This window comes from Festucalex cinctus, chromosome 7 (assembly GCF_051991245.1).
Source record: "Festucalex cinctus isolate MCC-2025b chromosome 7, RoL_Fcin_1.0, whole genome shotgun sequence".
NCBI lineage: Eukaryota > Metazoa > Chordata > Actinopteri > Syngnathiformes > Syngnathidae > Festucalex > Festucalex cinctus.
Genome location: NC_135417.1, coordinates 14,905,329 through 14,923,647, shown reverse-complemented (window position 1 = coordinate 14,923,647; position 18,319 = coordinate 14,905,329). Strand labels below are relative to the sequence as shown.

The following is an 18,319-nucleotide window of genomic DNA, read 5'->3' as shown; positions in this document are numbered from 1 at the left end:
AAAAATATCACAGACTCAAGAAAATTGCAGTCAAATCAGTCGTTAACTAGTTAGCTAGCTAGTTAGCCCAAGAAGCTAATCTAGCAGTCATCAACTTTACCAAATGCCAGACAGACATATTAAAGAATATTCAAGAATATTTTTGTGGCCATGTCTTCTGGGTGAATCATCAACGATTGTTTCTCGATCCTGTCAATGAATCTGCGTAACGACGTCGTGCGTGCTCGTTCCTAGCTGCACATGCGCACTTCAAGTGTTTGTAGCATGTAGCTAGCTTCGTGTAGTGAGCTTCGGATTCGGCCATTCATAGTCGTAGAGCTCCTCCGAGCTGACCGCGTACTTTGAAAATAGCTGAGAGCCGCAAGAGGACATCCGTATGAAGTGAGGCCGGCTGAGACTGATGAATATGGTGATTAAGATGAGCTTGGACGTTAGCGACATTTGAGAGGCGTTTCCCCCAGACGAGTAAGAGAGCTGGTAGGATGGTCCTCCGCATGCGCAGTTTTTTAAACGTGACAAACAGATGTTTGGCTTCCACTTTTCGAAAACTTCACTGAATACACCTTTAAAGTCCTGTATTCATACTTCCACCTTCAAGGTACCACTGCAGCTTGTTTTATGGTCCAGAAACTTCTACAATGTTTTTTTTAGGTTTATAATTTGTCGGAACAATGTTATTATAATTATAGAAATTAAAACAAAAATACTTGGACAAATTAAATAAATTAGAAATGAGTGTTTTAAAGAATAACTAAAACAACTGTGTTTACAAAAGTAATAAAAATGAAATCAAATACTGGGTTACAAAAAATGTTTTTGAGTTGAGTATGTTTTTCAACTGTTTTATTTATACATTATTATTATTATTATTTATACATCACTGAATTAAAAAAAAGGACATGTTTCTCTATTTCAGGTCAGGTTTTTATTCTAAGATGATTATTTTTTTTTTAAAGCATGTTATGAAATCAATTACATTTTTGTGACATCGGACAAGTTTGTTAATAAACTTTGATTACCAAGAAGAGAAAAATAAAATAAGAAGCAAAGTGGCTCTTATGCACATAAAGAACAAATCAGGGAACTAAAATTGAGAAGAACATTATTCAACCATTATTATTACTATTATTTGACACTTCCTGTTGCTCCTGTTGCAGGTGCATGTCTGCATCCTCTCCCTCCCCTGACTGCACGTCTCTACTGTTATCACTTGTTGACACTCTCTCTCGCCCTAGAAAAATAAATAAATAAATATGGATTCAGCTGGTGTATGATACGTTAGGAAGTCAGAAAGAAAATAATGAAAAACGTGATTGCCCTTTCTAAAGACAAGAATGAAAAGCTCTGATCACTTGGGCAAGTCGATCTAAAGTACCATTTTTCATCTTCATTTGCATGGATCACTTACCAGGCACATTCATTTTGTAGTAAATCAGGCCAACGGATAAAGAAAGCAAACCCACGATCAGCCCCACTGTTCCCAATATGATCTTATTCCTCACAGACTCTGGCACGGGCTCTGAAAATACCAGCACAATATGTTATTAACATATTAATCTCAGTTATCTGCTGAAGCTGAACCATTGATGTTGATTGACATGAGGTATTACTAGTTCTAATATAGTAGTCTAATGAAAGTTACTATTCAAAGATGTAATGTGTTATTTTGAGACTTCTACATCAATACTCAAACCTGGATTGACATGTCACCTGTCAACGTACCCCAGTCATAAATCCTTGGCTTCTCCAGGCTGGCATGTTCCACCATGCAGCTGATTGTGTCTCCGTTTTTCGGGGTGTAATGCAAGTGCGAGTGCCTCTGATAGAGCCAGTTGCCATCGGGGAGCGCCTCGGTGGACGTCACGTTCGACGTAACCTCTTCGCCGTTCTTGAGCCACGTCACCAAGATATTCTTTGGGTAAAAGTTGTACACGCTGCAGACAAAGGTAGCTGGATGCTCACTGTCCGCCACTACCTCGGCTAATCGTAGTCGGACTTTGGGCTCAACTGGGAATTAGTGAAAAAAAAAACATCACAGATGACAATGAAATAATGTTGAACTACAAAGCCGATGTATTGGAACACATGGAGCAAGTGAAAATATGTTAACATGACGTGTGAACGTGAGGTCAGAAGTCACTATTGTTACAGTATCACGCAATTACCGTTTCAGTTCACCCCAAACATTTTTGATGGGGTTCTAATCATCTAGTTCAACCCCTGATTGATTATAGATTATGGGGCATATCCCAAGTGCTTCTTCACATATAATCTAAACGTTAAAAGTCATCACCTGTCTGTGTAAAGGTACTGGATGCATATGTGATCCAACGCTTGCATTTTTGAAGACTTTTATTTAATGCCCTCAAATCCCGGTTGATCAAATCTGCAACTTCCCTTGCTCTCTTTGTGTAGCCGGTACATTTTCCATATGTACTGTTGTATTCAATGTAAAGCATCTTGTTATAGTAGCCTTTTTCCAGAAGAACCGCATCATCACTGGAGGACCCCTGGCATTGGGTCTGACCATGGATATATTGAGCATCTGAAACATCAAAAGCAAAAAAAGAATTACGAACTATATATATATATATATATATATATATATATATATATATATATATATATATATATATATATATATATATATATATATATATATATATATATATATATATACACTCTGGTCTCCTCCCACATTCCAAAGACATGCATGGCAGGTTAATTGGGCGCTCCGAATTGTCCCTAGGTGTGCTTGTGTGTGGATGGTTGTTCGTCTCTGTGTGCCCTGCGATTGGTTGGCAACCGGTCCAGGGTGTCCCCCGCCTACTGCCCAGAGCCAGCTGAGATAGGCGCCAGCAGCCCCCGCGAACCTTGTGAGGAATAGGCGGTCAAGAAAATGGATGGATGGATGGATATATATATATATATATATATATATATATATATATATATATATATATATATATATATATGTATATGTATGTATATATATATATATATATATATATATATATATATATGTATATGTATGTGTATATATATATATATATATATATATATATATATATATATATATATATATATATATATATATATATATATATATATATATATATATAGTAGTTACGCAAAAACACAATCTATGGAGTTTATCTGTTTTTTGTTTTTGTTTTTGTAGGTTTTTTAGGGGTATATATTCACAATGTGACAGGATTTGCAAAACAATGAAACTGTCAAAATGCAAAGTTTGTTTGGAAAGTCCACTTCTCTCAACTTGAGCACAACACAGAAAGAATTTTGAAAACTGAATGACGCATTCGGGAGAAACTGAGCAATGTTCTCAATGTTCTCCTCAACTTTGTCGTTTCATCTTCTACTCAGGGAGCCCCCCTTCTTCGATTGGATGATATCCTGAAATTATTCGGGCAGGCCAAACTTCCGAGATTCAACAGGTCAAAATTAGTGTCATGTTTCAAATGTCGACATTTGCACTAAAAATTCAACTAGTGCGGATGTATTTATGTGAAGTTTGACGGGCATTTTAAGTTCTCATTCCAATTTTTTTTTTTTAAGAAAATTTCACCAAGATGGCGGCCACTTGTCACACTCTTAAATTCATACATACTTTCGAACTTTTGAACAATAACCTTTACGTCATTCTACTGTGTAATTAAAAAAGCAGCACAACTATCACAATGAGCAACATACAAAGCCAATGATAGCGAATCGTCCAAGATGTACAACACGGATCTGTCCGTTCACCAATGCTGACAACGGATCGCATAACACGACTTGTACGTAACTCGCGGCAGCTTTTCTTCAAAACAATTTGTCTGTAACTTGAAAGAAAGGTTTGTGAAAAAGCCCATCCGTGTTTCCCCATGAGTCAAGTCTATGGCTCACCAATGTTGTAGCTCTTTGGCCCCTTTAGTTCCAAACACAAAACAATTCTGTAATGTATTGAAAAATTCACTCACCTGCATTCAAAAATACCAGACAAAAGCAAAATTGCAAGAGTACATTCATGGTGTCGAGGCAAATAGAAAGAAAAGCGAAAGTCAGGCAACGATAGCTGAAAGTTTAAGGCGTGGCAATTCGGTTATGAATACATAACTGAACAAGCGTTTCTCGTGTTTGTGTTTAGTTCCCATTTCCCATAAAAGGTGTTGCTGTGCCAGTGTAAAAAACTGCCATCAAACCAGTTGTACTAGACTTGAATGTTCCCAATGTTTACATCTCTCATAAACAATTGAGTCCATGTGCTTTCAAGCATCGCAATTGGCTGGCAACCAGTTCGGGGTGTACCCCGCCTACTGCCCGAAGCCAGCTGGGATAGGCTCCAGCACCCCCACGACCTTTGTGAGGAGCAAGCTGTTAAGAAAATGGATGGATGGATGGATGTTTTCAAGCAGTACATGTTGGTTGCAGGGAAATATGGTAACAAAAATAACTAGTGCAAAAATTTGCAAATTTACGAGGTTTTTTTCTCACAAATTTGCAACTTCATAAAGTGGCAAAGTTTTTTTCTCAGGATATTGCCCCCACCCTCTTAAAAAAAAACAAAAATACATTTATACGTGGCTCTAATACGCCATCATATCAAACCACAAAAGTAGTGCTGGCCAATATAATTGAAATTACGGGTATACTGTTTATGTATGCCCAAGTCTTCGTACAATTTGGTTTTCTACAAATTTGTCCCTGTTGTCATACTTCCGTCTTGTGCATTAAACATGAGACTTGAGGACACAAACATCAAAATGTATCATTATTACACGAAACTGCTGTTACATTAGATGCAACGCTGAGAGGACAATCCCTGATTTCGAAAGCACACACATTTTATTCATCAATACACAAGTTACAATCACAGAACGGGAGTCTCATATCGTCCTCTGACTCCCCAAAAAACTCCAGATGCAACTCCGACTAATCCCACTGCCAGGCCCACGCCACAGAAAACATCAGGTCCAACGCCAGGATGGTTGAATTCCACCTCTGTGACGAGGAAAGACACAATTAATAATTCATTTATTGCACAAACGTGCTGCTTTTATCATTTAAGCCAGGGGTGTCAAACTCATATTGGCTCAGGGTCCGCATGGAGGAAAATATATTAACAAGTGGCCCGGATCGATAAAATAATTGTTTATAACTTTTGCCGTCAATTATATGCAGATTTTCGTTATTTGTGGGCTAGCCCTAAATTACGGAGCTCAACTGTAATCATACTGTTGCAAAAAATAACATGAATGCAAATGTAACGCGGCAACACTTCGCCTGTATGAGTTCTGGATGCGTTAAATCTACCTGTTTTGCATATATATTGTTCCCAGAATGCATTGTGTGGTGCAGTTAACTCATTCACTCGCCGCCATTTTCACTGAAGCAAACCCCTTCACTCCCGGCTGTTTTACTGGATTTTGACTGGTTTTTGCAAGGCCCACAGAATATTGCGTTCTATTGGTATAAAAACATGGAACCTACCAAAAGAAAGATTAGTCTCTTCTTTCATCAGGATAAAAAAATTATGTTTCCGTTTTTCAGCAATTAGCATTAGTATATAGCTAAGTTTCATCATTATTCACAAATATGTTGAGAACTGAGGGGAAACAGCTCGTTGCAACATGGCCCTGGTTGATCTCTGATACTCTGCTGTCACCTGCTGGCCGGTTTTGTAATAACTACCATTGCTTCAATAGTTCTCTTCAGTTCAGAGGCTGCATCAAAGCCTTCCGTATGCTCTATCATAAAAAATAAAAAAAATATGTATAAATATGTCTTTGGGACACTGTTAATATTTAAAATAGGACGTATTTATACGCTTTTGGGAGCAATTGACTTATTGACGTTATAAGGATGTTAATCCTTGTCCTCTCTATTTGTGTTACCAGTAATTGAATTTATGTCGTATTTAACACGTTTATGTCGGCCTATGATTTAAAATAAATAAACAAACCGTAACTTTAACTTGTGTGTAAAATAATGACATCTAGGACGATTCCCCGTGCAAGTTGCATTGCTCATCTATGGACTGCGAGCGAAATTACAAATTTTTATGTTTTGGTTATGGGCGGCACGGTGACTGAGTGGTTAGCACGTCCCCCTCCCAATTCTGAGGACTCCGGTTCGAGTCCAGGCTCCGGCCTTCCTGGGTGGAGTTTGCATGTTCTCCCCGTGCCCCCGTGGGTCTTCTCCGGGTACTCCGGTCTCCTCCCACATTCCAAAGACATGCATGGCAGAGCAGGTTAATTGGGTGCTCCAAATTGTCCCTAGTGCTTGTGAGTGTGGATGGTTGTTCGTCTCTGTGTGCCTTGCGATTAGCTGGCAACCAGTTCAGGGTGTCCCCCGCCTACTGCCCAGAGCCAGTTGAGATAGGCTCCAGCCCCACCCCCACCCCCCGTGACCCTTGTGAGGAATAAGCGGTCAAGAAAATGGATGGATGGATGTTTTGATTGTGGCCGGCTGATTAATTGGTCCGACATTTTTTACAAAATCATCTCACGGGCCGATTTAAACCCCTCAGCGGGCCTGATCTGGCCCGCGGGCCGTATGTTTGACGCGCCTGATTTAAGCATTAGAATAAATGAGAATATTTACTCAAAAAGCGTGTTTTGGGCCTGTCCAGTGCTTTGTGTTCCACAGTGCAGCCGTAAACGTCCCCTTCCTTTGGCGTGAATGTCAGTGATGACAATTGGTGGAATGTGGCATCCTCATTGTGGTAATATCGACTGATTGACACACCCTCGGACACCTTAATGCCATTTTTGGTCCAGTTAACTTGGATGTGGGGTGGGAAGAAATGAGTCACAAAGCAGATTAAGGTGTTTTCTTCACCCTGCTGAAGCTCGTCTTGAAGGTAGATGACACTATCTGGAGGGTCTGGAGGGGGCAGAGTGGAAAAGAAATCATCATCGGACACTTTAGGTAAGAAATGATTTGGACCATGAGAAATATAGCTTTTTTTCTGAAGGCGTGAGAGGCAGCCAGCTTCCATCTCGACGACAACTAGAAATTAAAGCAGCCAATTATTCCTGTTGCTCGGATGATGTCTTACAGGCCTTCATACCTTCAAACCCTGGTAACGCCGCAATTGTAACCTTTAATGAGACCCAAAAAGTGACATGTTTGTTCAACCATTAAAATGCAAGTCAACCTCATGCATTTCTTAACAATATGTTATATGTGACCTCACTAATCTAAAGATGGCATTCCGATTAATGTTGCATTTGTGGAATATGAGTTATGAAGCAGAATCCAGCAATTGTTATAGCCATCTCAGGGGGCGGCCATTTTGCCACTTGCTGTTGACTGAAGATGACATCAATGTTGCTCAGGCAACAACCAATCACAGCGCACCTGTTTTCTGATGTTATATTTGGAAAAACTGGATTTTGTTGCTTAACTCATGTTCCGCTAACACAATATGAACCCGAATACCATATTTATACTAGGGGGGATGCATAGGACATTTTGTGAAGAATTTTTGGGGGTGTTGACTTCCGCTTTAACATTTCATCATCAAAGAAAGCAACCCATTTCCAACACTTTGAATTGGTCATTAGTTCATAAATATGACACGCACATGTGCGGACTGACCAAAAGTATAGATTAAAAAAAAAAAAAAAAAAAAATTGAATTTGCAAAATTGTGACGTAGGGATTTTTGGCACACCACCAGCAAAATAATTTCAAATGAACTGTGATGCTGTATAATGGCCAAATCTACCAATCTGCCTGTCCGAAAACTTTCAGAGCTCACTGTATGAATGTGGAAATGTAAAAGAAGAAGAGACACTGTTTACCTTCTACATCCGCTGGATATTTAACATCTTCTTTTAAAAACACCAAAGCCCTCTGGCAGATGGCTTTATCTAATTTGGATCTTTTGTATGAAGAAAAATCAGCTCCCACCTTACGTGGATCTACAGCAAAAAAATTGGGAACAGTAAAAACGATCTCCTGCCGGATGTAATCCGCGTACATCATCTCATTGTCGTTGTCTGTCCACACTTCAGAAGCTGTGTTAGCAGAACAGAACAGGGATATCCAGGTTTTGACGGGAACTGTAACGTAACAAATGCTGTGTCAAATCATCTCTTAAAAGAACATGCTACCATATATTTTAGGATATCACATGAAAATCTGTCCATTTCATTCTTACCTTGTGAACAAATGCCCACGCATTTTAATACATATATCAGGATTAAAGAAATATACAGCTTCATGTTTAGACTGCAAATAATCTTCACGACTGGCCGGACTAGAACATATGAAAGAGAAACTTACTGTTTAGTAAACTTGTAAATCAGGTTTATCAACCTGACAGAAAGAACAGATTGGAAACGAAACCCAGCACATACAGCCAGGAATAAAAAACAGCACAACTCTCACACTTGCACATGTGGGCAGTAGGAAAGGGGATGGCGTGACATGGCAGTCACAGCAAGTTGACTGTGATTGAACAGGAAGTATCAGCCTTCTGTATTTTTTTGGCAGAGGTGGCAAATCCAGGTCCGGAAAGTAAGAACCCTGCCATAGTTTAGTTTTAGCCCCAGGTGCTAGCTAGCAAGCTCACTAGCTAGCTCCCTAGGTGCTTGGTTACGTGCTAGGGAGCTACCTAGCTAGCTAGCACAAGAGGCTAAAGCAAAAAATGTGGCAGTTTTTACATTCTGGACCTAGATTTGCCACCTCTATTTTTTGGGAGCGTCATAAAGTCATGATTGGGTCAATCTGCCATTTAGCTTGATGAACAACAGCTATGATGAGTGGACGCTCACAGCTGAACAAGTAGAAATTCCATTAGGCTCAACATTTAACACACTTTATCTTTAATGAGACATGGTTCATCACGGCGCCCGTTTCCCACCAGTCGGAATCGTCCGCCTGCCTGTGAACAATCTCCAAAGCCCCAACACAAGGCCGGTCTTATCGGCGAAGACAGATGGCGAGCGTCGATAGTCAACAGACACGCTGATAACGGATTGAGGATTTATCTACAATCGCTTCACATGGCCTGGCAGACTGCATCTTCAAAGTAACAAAAGGCCGCAGACGCAGAGGGATGCTGCAGATTGAGAGAGGTGGTGGGATTGAGATTTTTTGGCAAGGTGGGGACTCACCCGCTGAGAACAACCATCCCATCAATAATGAGGTCGTGCCTTTCTTGACTACGAGTTGACCTTTGCTAAAACCCCGACGCCTCCTTGGTTACCGTTGCCAACCAGAATCAACATGACGCTTACACTGCCTGGACTTCTAATATCCCATTTTTGTACATTTCTGGCTGACGCAGGCAATTTAAAGGTTACACTACTATATAGCTAACCAGCTACATCATCTCATTCTATGGGCACAAACCAACAGAGATACCGACTGTTGTCTGGAAGTAGAACAGAAGTATTGCAACAACCTCAGACTTTCACACTCACTCTTTATTACATCATCGATTAAGCGACTCAATTGTTTTAAAAACCCAATGATTTCCACCACCCTGACCAGCCACAAAATCCCAACTGGAGCAGAGTTCTCTTCCATATGACTTAACCCCGACTTTCTCTTCCTTATGGAATAATCCCAACTTTCAAGTTAATCAGTCTTTGTTTTAGGTGTGTGGGAACAGAGAGGAATTACACACCTTCACCATTTTTTTCCAGATATGATTATATCAATTTGTTCCAAAAACACAAAATACATTTTTTTTAATTTTTATTGTGTTGAAGCACTCCTAAAAATGGGCTAAATACACATCTGATGTAGATGTTAGTTTTTTTTGTTTTTTTTGGCCAATCAGATTTATGCTTCTGCATGCTGCCATTTCAATCTAATCTGCCAGGGGCCTTCAAACAACAAAAGTAGCTCTAGCGAATATCATTTAAATTACCGGTGTACTGTTTTTGTAAGTCTTCATACAATTCCGTTTTCTACATATTTGTTCATCTAAATTTTGTCCCTGTTGTCGTACTTCCATCTCGTACAATAAACATGAGACTTGAGGATAAAAAATGTAAATGTATAATTATTATACAAAACTGCTGTTACATTAGATGCAACGCTGACAGGACAATCCCTGTTTTCGAAAGCACACACATTTTATTCAGCAATATGCAAGTTACAATCACAGAACGGGAGTCGCATATCGTCCTCTGACTCCCCAAAAAACTCCAGCTGCAACTCCGACTAATCCCAATGTCAGGCCCACGCCACAGAAAATATCAGGTCCAACGCCAGGATGGTTGAATTCCACCTCTGTGACGATGAAAGGCACAATTAATAATTTCTTTGTTGCACAAACGTGCTGCTTTATCATGTCAGCATTAGAATAAATGAGAATATTTACTCAAAAAGCGTGTTTTGGGCCTGTCCAGTGCTTTGTGTTCCACAGTGCAGCCGTAAACGTCCCCTTCCTTTGGCGTGAATGTCAGTGATGACAATTGGTGGAATGTGGCATCCTCATTGTGGTAATATCGACTGATTGACACACCCTCGGACACCCCAACGCCATTTTTGGTCCAGTTAATTTGGATGTGGGGTGGGAAGAAATGAGTCACAAAGCAGATTAAGGTGTTTTCTTCACCCTGCTGAAGCTCGTCTTGAAGGTAGATGACACTATCTGGAGGGTCTGGAGGGGGCAGAGTGGAAAAGACATCATCATCGGACACGTTACTATAATTATAGTTAGGTGAGAAAGTATTTGGAGTTTTGGACCATGAGAGTATAGATTTTTGTCTGTTGTTAAATTAAGAAGGCATGAGAAGCAGCAAGCATCCACGTTTGTAGTCCATCACATCTCTTGCGTGAGAGACCAACAACTACAAATTAAAGCAGCCAAATATTCCTGTTACTAGGATGATGTCTCACACCTACGCATGCACGCATTACTTCCGGGTTATGTGGCGTAGCTCCAAACCCTTGTAACGCCGCAACCCTAAAGTTTAAGGATCCGAAAACCAACATGTTTTTTCAACCATTAAAGGGCAAGTCAAACGTAAACATCGATAATTATGTCAGTGATTCTTAACCATTGAGCACCATCTAGTGGACCACAAAATAATTTCAGTTTTGTGGCTTTTTACAGTAAAGTATAGTAAGTAAATTCTGATTTTGGTCCGGACCAAACAAGCGGACTAGGACTTTTCTGATCTGAATGTTCCTATTTGAATGTTGAATAACGAGAGGCGCTTCGTGCATTTTTGTGCTTCCCCGCCCCCAAGACGAGACCGAAGACAACATTTTTGTTGTGTGCTGAAGGGTTGGATCCCAAAACGCAGACACAAATAAGGTTTTTAACTATTTATTCACATACCTTGACTAAACTAAAAACAACGAGAATGCATCGAGAATCACGACGCGCCAAGCCCCCCTTGGGCAGCGGGGAAGCACAGCGAAACGGTGAACAATAATCCGGCGAACGCACACTTTTCTCAGACCCTTAAATAGACAGTCAATCAATTTCATTGGTTGTGGCTAGACATGTGAGTACTCGTACTGACATGGAATTCTCTGATTGGCTGTTGACTCCGTAATTACAGATAGTTCCTGACATCAACAAACATCATATAGCATGAAAGATCCTTGACATCATAGTCCAGACATCATATAGCCTAAAACTAGTTGAAACTGGATGCTGTTACATCAATACCAAAACAGACACGTAACGGGCCCCAGGCCACTTTTTGCAGGAAAAGTTGGGCCCTGATGTATTATTACATTTTTGGAATATGAGTTATGAAGTAAAATCCAGCCATTTTTATCCATCCATTTCGCCACTTGCTGTCGACTGAAGATGACGTCAGTGTTGCTCAAGGGCTCAGGCAACGGCCAATCACAGCCGCCCAGTTTTCTGAAGTTGATATTGTTAAAAACTGCTGGATTTTGCTGCTTAACTAATATTCCACTCACGGAATATTAACGGCAATACCATATTTAGACGAGTGGGTCTGTATAAGACCTTCAACATTGCATCATCAAAGTGAGCAACCCATTTTCAACAGTTTAAATTGTCTGAAAGTATAGATTTTTGAAAAAAAATATGAAATTTCCCAAAATGTGACTTAACGGAATTTTGGCCCACCGCCAGCAATATATGTATATAAAATTTGTATACCTTCTACATCCGCTGGATATTTAACATCTTCTTTTAAAAACAACAAATCCCTCTGGCAGACGTGTCTATTGATGGTTGACCGTCTGTATGAAACATAATCTTTTGTCGCCGTACGTGGATCTGAAATAAAAAATTTGGGAACAGTGAAAACGATCTCCTGCCGGATGTAATCCGCATACATGATCTCATTGTCGTTGTCTGTCCACACTTCAGAAGCTGTGTCGGCAGAACAGAACAGGGACACCCAGGTTTTGACGGGAACTGTAACATAACAAATACTGTGTCAAATCATCTCTTAAAAGAACATGCTCCCATTTATTTTAGAATATCACATGAAAACATGTCCATTTGTTTCTTACCTTGTGAACAAGTGCCCAGGCATTTTAATACATATATCAGGATTACAGAAATGCACAGCTTCATGTTTAGACTGCAAATAATCTTCATGACTGGCCGGACTGCAATATGTGAAAGAGAAACGCTTTCGGTTTTAGTAAACTTGTAAATCAGGTTTATCATCCTGACGGAGGCAATAGATGGGGAACGAAACCTAGCACAAGCACGTACAGCCAGATATATAAGAGATGTTTGATATGTCTGTTTACTAATATTATTTTTTTGACTGTCTGAATTCAAAGCATTGTGACCGGATGTATCAATTATGACACAAATCAAGTCACATGTGGAAGTTGATTTTCCAAAAAAAAAAAAAATAGTTTCTTCAAAAGGACCAATAAATATTCTATTAATTTTTGTTCATATATTTCATGGTTCAGGCTTTATATTTCAAATAATCCATGAACAAACTACAGAATCATGTAGCTGTTTTCCGGAGGCGAAATCTAACGAGCTGAGATTTTTGATTCTGTTCTACGCTCACCTGCCGAACTCGCGAAGACTCAACGCCGTTTTTGGTTCACTCGTCGGCGGCCCTCTTCAAGACTCGACTGACATCGTCACGTCGGAGCCATTCAGCTGCATCCACTTGACGTCCCCGCGGACTGACATCTCCCTTGCTTCAGCAAAACCGCTTTCACCGTGGTGGCAGCGGCAGTTGGCCCGCGATCGTTAATGTGAACCGATGTCGTCTCGTAACAGCACACTGACTGCTCATGTCAACAGTTATGCTTGTTTTGTTTTTTTAAAATGCACGCTTGAGTTCGTTGTACTTGCTTGGATGACTCATCGAGGGTGATAGCCTGCATTCATTCAGTGGTTGTAGCATCGTGTGTGACAGCATATGTAGTTGCGTGCCGAGAGATCTGAATCAAGGCAGCCGAGTGGACAGCACATCAGTTGTAAGATTCTAGATTCCTGCGTGGAATTTGCTTGTTCTCCCAAATTTACTGTACATGACTTATCAGTCATTGCACTCAAATCCGCTTCTGATTCTCTCTTATGCTTTTAGCAAGTGGTGTTTAATAGCATAATAATTCAGACTGATATTGTTGCACTTTGTTTCCTAAAATGAAGAGCAACTAATTATGTTGTGATTTCCTAAAACAAAAATATTTAAGACGTTATACATTGTGAAAGCAGTTTTGTGTTTTGGATTTACGTACGAACCAGGTGGAGTACTGTTACATACCTAATAATTATAATGCTAGTTTTTAATCTTGAGTCCGTATTCCAATGAGGAATGAATGTTGATGTTATGCCAGATTTTGTTCAAGGTCTTGTTTCCTCAATATTCTCAAAACTTAATGGTCTTTCTTGTCGCAAGGAAATTTTGATCATGTTCAAAATTGAGCATGTGGTGCATAAACTCGTCAAGCCCATATCCCACCTGAGGAGCGAACATTTGCGACGCTAACGAATGTTGATTTAATGTCAGGGGTCCATTCAAGGTCGTTCTCTAAACAGTCTTAATGATTTCTCTCAACAGTCTTAACTCATTCACTCGCCGCCATTTTCACTGAAGCAATCCCCTTCGCGCCCAGCTGTTTTGCTAGATTTTGACAGATTTTGTAAGGCCCACAGAATATTGTGTACTATTGCTATAAAAACATGGAACTTAGTAAAAGACAAATTAGAGTCTCTTCTGTCATCAGGAAAAAAAAAACACGGGAAAAAGAGCTTGTTGCAACATGGCCCTGGCTGATCTCTTATACTCTTCTGCCACCTGATGGTCATTTTTTGTAACAAATGCCATTGCTTTAAGCGACCTCTTCAGGTTAGAACCTGCGTCAAAGCCTTCTGTTTGCTCTAGCATTAAAAAAAAAAAATGTACAAATATGTTTTTGGGAGTGAATTACAAAGTATTAAAAACGTATTTATACGGTTTTGGGATTGAATGAGTTAATTGTATTTCTTGTCGCAAGGAAATGTTCTTGACAAGAAAGGCTTTTTTATTATGGTTTACAGTACGTTTAGGAAACACTAGGGATGTCATGATAATAATAATACTAATACTGTGATATTGTGATATTAAAACTGCCATATCGTCGTCATGTTCACAATATTTAAAAGGAACATATCAGATAAAAAAAAAAAAGTCAGGTTGATTTCCATTTGTGCAGTTCTAGCACCCTCTAGTGGCCTAGTTTATTAGTGCAATTTAATTTTAATTAGGGATGTTTTGGCCTTCTATGTTTAAAATCTATGCTAAATGTCAGATGAAGGGAAAGTTAATTTGCTTGTGTAGCGATCAACGTGTGCTTGCATTACCAAGTAAGTGCCTCAATATTGTTATTAGAGATTGTAGGTGGTTTATATGCATTGCTGTTATGTACAAAAGCACAATATTGTGCTTTTTTTTGTTTAGTATGAGCTTTTTTTTTTTTTTTTTTTACAATATTGTGATCTTTTTTAAATATCGCCAACGCCCCCACAATATCGTGATAATTATCGTATCGTGACCTTCATGTCGTGATAATATCGTATTGTTGTGTTTGGATATCGTTACATCCCTAGGAAACACTGCGTCATTGAATGGACCCTGACGTGAAATCAACATTCGTTAACGTCGCAAATGTTCGCTCCTCAGTGGGATACGGGCTTTATGAACTACAGTTTGGAAATCCCTTGTTTACACAATCACACGAGTAGAATATATTCCAAAATATCACTCTTTTGTAAAACAAGTCACATTTTTTGTACAAGGTAAGAGATGACAAATGTTCAGTAAGTTGAAAAAAAAAAAAAAAGTCCTTTAAAGTCATGGAAATATGGACGTAATTGCAGTGGAGGCTCGACTGCCGAGGAGGCGGCGGCGGGGGCAACGTGCTGACCATCCCTCGCTGTCACGACCAATCAGTGTCTGGAAAGTTAATGGTGAACACAAAACCTATTTAAAAGCTACATTTACCACTTGGCTGATTCCATTACATTGTGTAATTTCCAGGTGTCACATTTCCCCTCAACACGTCTGTCTTAATACTCTCCCGAGCGAAGTCTGATTAGTCAGCCTCGGCTGGTTGCCCCCACCCACCACCAAATCCACTCCAGACTGCCCTCCCCCCAACTATACTTTTACACCCTCCTGGAAGTGAAAACCTCCTTATTGCAGTTTTTTTTTCCTTCTTCTTCTTCTTTTATTATCTGAGTGTTCAGCACAACCTGAGCTGAAAACTAATGTCTGGTGCAAGCCCGCTTCGGCTGCTATCTGAGGATCTCTTGAAAGAAAATAGCTCTGGAGCTATCGACTCATTTAAAATGGGAGGCTGTGTTTGGTATCTTTTCAAGCCTGTTGCATTGAGCTCATAGATATTTTGGGGCGAAAGCAAAGGTGCAGACACAAAACAGTGGCAGTGGATAGCAAGCAAAGGAAGTGGACGAAACCGTTGTTCAGTCATTCATTTGTTAAGATCAGATAGATGAGAGGGCATATGCTCCTCCTATTTAGCTATATTTTTATTTATTTATTTTATTTATTTAATTACTTTTTATGCATGTTCGAAATTAAAAAGTCTTTTTAAGGGTTGTGTCAGGTGATTATATTTTTAATCGTAACAATGACGTGACATCAATAATTAACTCATGTTTAATCGCAAATTAATCTTACATTTTATATCTTTTCTAAATGTACAATAAAATAAAAAGTGCAATAAAATATCCCCCGCCCCATTTTTCATACTCTTGTTAACATAAAAGTGTTAAGCTAATGTATGTTTTAGTTAATTGATACAGTAAATTTATAGTAATTCATTAAGTTATTTGAAGTTCAAGTTAAATAGATGTACTGTACTGTAAAAAGTGGGTGTGTTAAGTTGTGTTGAGGTTTTTTTTTCTGCCAGTAGATGGCTTAAGCGTTTAATGTTGGACATTGATGACAACACAGTGCAAGGGACAGGCATTAATCGAGTGTTAAAAAAAATTTTGTGGTGTTAATGGAACTTACCGATAACTCAATATTAACGCACTAATTTTTACACCCCTAGTCTTTGTGCTGTATATCTAGAAAAGTTTATTAATTGTTGTACTTGTAGTCCCTCCAATTTTTCGACATGATGCCCCACCCCTTTTTTTAAAAAATAGCATTGCAGGCAAAGTCTAAAGTTATTTGTAGTATATGCTGTGGGCCGCTTCAAAATGGATGGCGGACCGCAAATGGCCCCCGGGCCGTAATTTGGTTTCGGGCTATGCTAACGAACAGCAACAAAATTTGATGATTTTGAAGTCTGGCCATGAAAAAAAGGGACGCCGGCTCTGTTTATTGCAACTTACTGCTTTTGCCTTGTAAAGGTGTTGTTTCCTTAAAAACATTTGATTATTTATAATGAAATCAGAAGAAAAGCAGTTATCAGTGGATTCCCAGTAGCAGCAGTACCTTACTGATATTTAATCAGTGGTCAGCCGCTAACCCAGGAAATCAATGCTGGTTGAAGATCGCCGCTTGATTTGCGACCTCAAGTTTTGTTTTTGTTTTTTTTCCGCACTGTTTTCCCCCTCAGGGATTCCATGAAATCTATTGACACTTTCCTCTTTTGTTTGTACTCAGAACCGCATGCCTTATTTCCACTTTTACAATGAGGAGCCGACTTTTATTTACGCCTTCTCAAGGTGAAGTCGTCTTCTGTTACTTCCACAAGTCGGTTTCTGAAAATGGAGCCATTTGTAATGCCGAGCCGCTCCTGCCGAGCTCCTTTTCACTCCGTTTAATTACACGCGCTGCCCCTGAAGTTATGCGATCTATCAAAGTGTCAATACTTACAAGTGGGGGGAAAATAGGGACCTAATTGATTCGGAGAAGGGTGATCATTGCTATTGAGCTAACATGGCCCTGCAGGAGCGACTCGGCAGGCATAACTGCTCCGAGCACCTCACGGAAGACGGGCAAGCAGATAAAGAGATTCGGGCAAAACTATAACTGTATCACTGTTAGTTTTTATTTTTTTCCCAATTGTGCCTTATTCCTTAAGAGGAGCATACTCTGTCCAATTTTAGTGTTAGATTGAATGTTTAATATAAACTAAATTGTAAATTTCTGTCAGTTCATCCGTTGGTGAGTAACTTCACAATTCCCATATCAATTGAAGGAAAAGTTCAAATCTCTTTTCCTCTCTCTCACTTGACTCTATTTCAAATTTGCACCAGCTATCGTCACCCTTCCTGTATGCATCCACCCACCCAAGGGAAAAGGGAAGCATAGTAGTTCCTCACGTTTGTAGATGATGCATTGATGCATATTCTCTAACAATATGTCTTTTCTAAAAAGTACGTATATGGAGTTGGATATACTTGTACAAAGAAAAAAACAAGAGTTAAAAGAGGAAGTGAGTCAGACCTGCTGCAAAAGGTGTATTATTACAAAAATATTTCAAGTGCAAGTCTTTTTTTTTTCGACAATGTTGTCAGATTTTTTTTGTGACCAGCCACATCTTGAGTGCATTGATAAACATCCATCCATCCATTTTCTGAACCGCTTGCTCCTCACAAGGGTCGCGGGGTGTGCTGGAGCCTATCTCAGCCGGCTTTGGGCAGTAGGCGGGGCACACCCTGAGCTGGTTGCCAGCCAATCGCAGGGCACACAGAGACAAACAACCATCCACACTCACAATCACACCTAGGGACAATTCGGAGCCCAATTAACCTGCCATGCACGTCTTTGGAATGTGGGAGGAGACCGGAGTACCCGGAGAAGACCCACACAGGCACAGGGAGAACATGCAAACTCCACCCAGGAAGGCCGGAGCCAGGACTCGAACCCGAGTCCTCAGTACTGGGAGGCGGACGTGCTAACCAGTCTTCCACCGTGCCGCCCCATTGATAA

General features: G+C 39.9%; 4 protein-coding genes across 5 annotated transcripts in view; 1 reads left to right on the top strand and 3 right to left on the bottom strand.

Annotated features, from left to right (window-relative positions):
* The window catches only part of zc3h12aa (zinc finger CCCH-type containing 12Aa), a 315,343-nt gene that overhangs the window by 195,827 nt on the left and 101,197 nt on the right, over positions 1 to 18,319 (top strand). The window lies entirely within an intron of this gene.
* On the bottom strand, positions 903 to 4,109 carry LOC144022345 (rano class II histocompatibility antigen, A beta chain-like). The gene is made up of 5 exons (XM_077527076.1): positions 3,981 to 4,109; positions 2,294 to 2,545; positions 1,723 to 2,007; positions 1,409 to 1,519; positions 903 to 1,231 (listed from the first exon to the last, which is right to left on the bottom strand). The coding sequence occupies exons 1-5, from the start codon at positions 4,027 to 4,029 to the stop codon at positions 1,107 to 1,109; spliced, it is 822 nt and encodes a 273-aa protein (XP_077383202.1). The 5' UTR covers positions 4,030 to 4,109; the 3' UTR covers positions 903 to 1,106.
* Positions 4,822 to 9,294, bottom strand: LOC144021872 (H-2 class II histocompatibility antigen, A-U alpha chain-like). Its single transcript, XM_077526083.1, has 4 exons — positions 8,167 to 9,294; positions 7,808 to 8,068; positions 6,604 to 6,885; positions 4,822 to 5,001 (listed from the first exon to the last, which is right to left on the bottom strand). Exons 1-4 carry the CDS (start codon positions 8,228 to 8,230, stop codon positions 4,871 to 4,873), a joined length of 738 nt encoding a protein of 245 aa, XP_077382209.1. The 5' UTR covers positions 8,231 to 9,294; the 3' UTR covers positions 4,822 to 4,870.
* On the bottom strand, positions 10,073 to 13,300 carry LOC144021871 (H-2 class II histocompatibility antigen, A-U alpha chain-like). Of its 2 annotated transcripts, XM_077526082.1 has the most exons (5): positions 12,989 to 13,300; positions 12,468 to 12,566; positions 12,109 to 12,369; positions 10,342 to 10,623; positions 10,073 to 10,250 (listed from the first exon to the last, which is right to left on the bottom strand). In XM_077526082.1, exons 2-5 carry the CDS (start codon positions 12,553 to 12,555, stop codon positions 10,120 to 10,122), a joined length of 762 nt encoding a protein of 253 aa, XP_077382208.1. In that variant the 5' UTR covers positions 12,556 to 12,566; positions 12,989 to 13,300; the 3' UTR covers positions 10,073 to 10,119. The 2 variants fall into 2 exon arrangements, with proteins under 2 accessions (XP_077382208.1, XP_077382207.1); XM_077526081.1 differs by lacking the exon at positions 12,989 to 13,300 and having other exon boundaries at positions 12,468 to 12,849.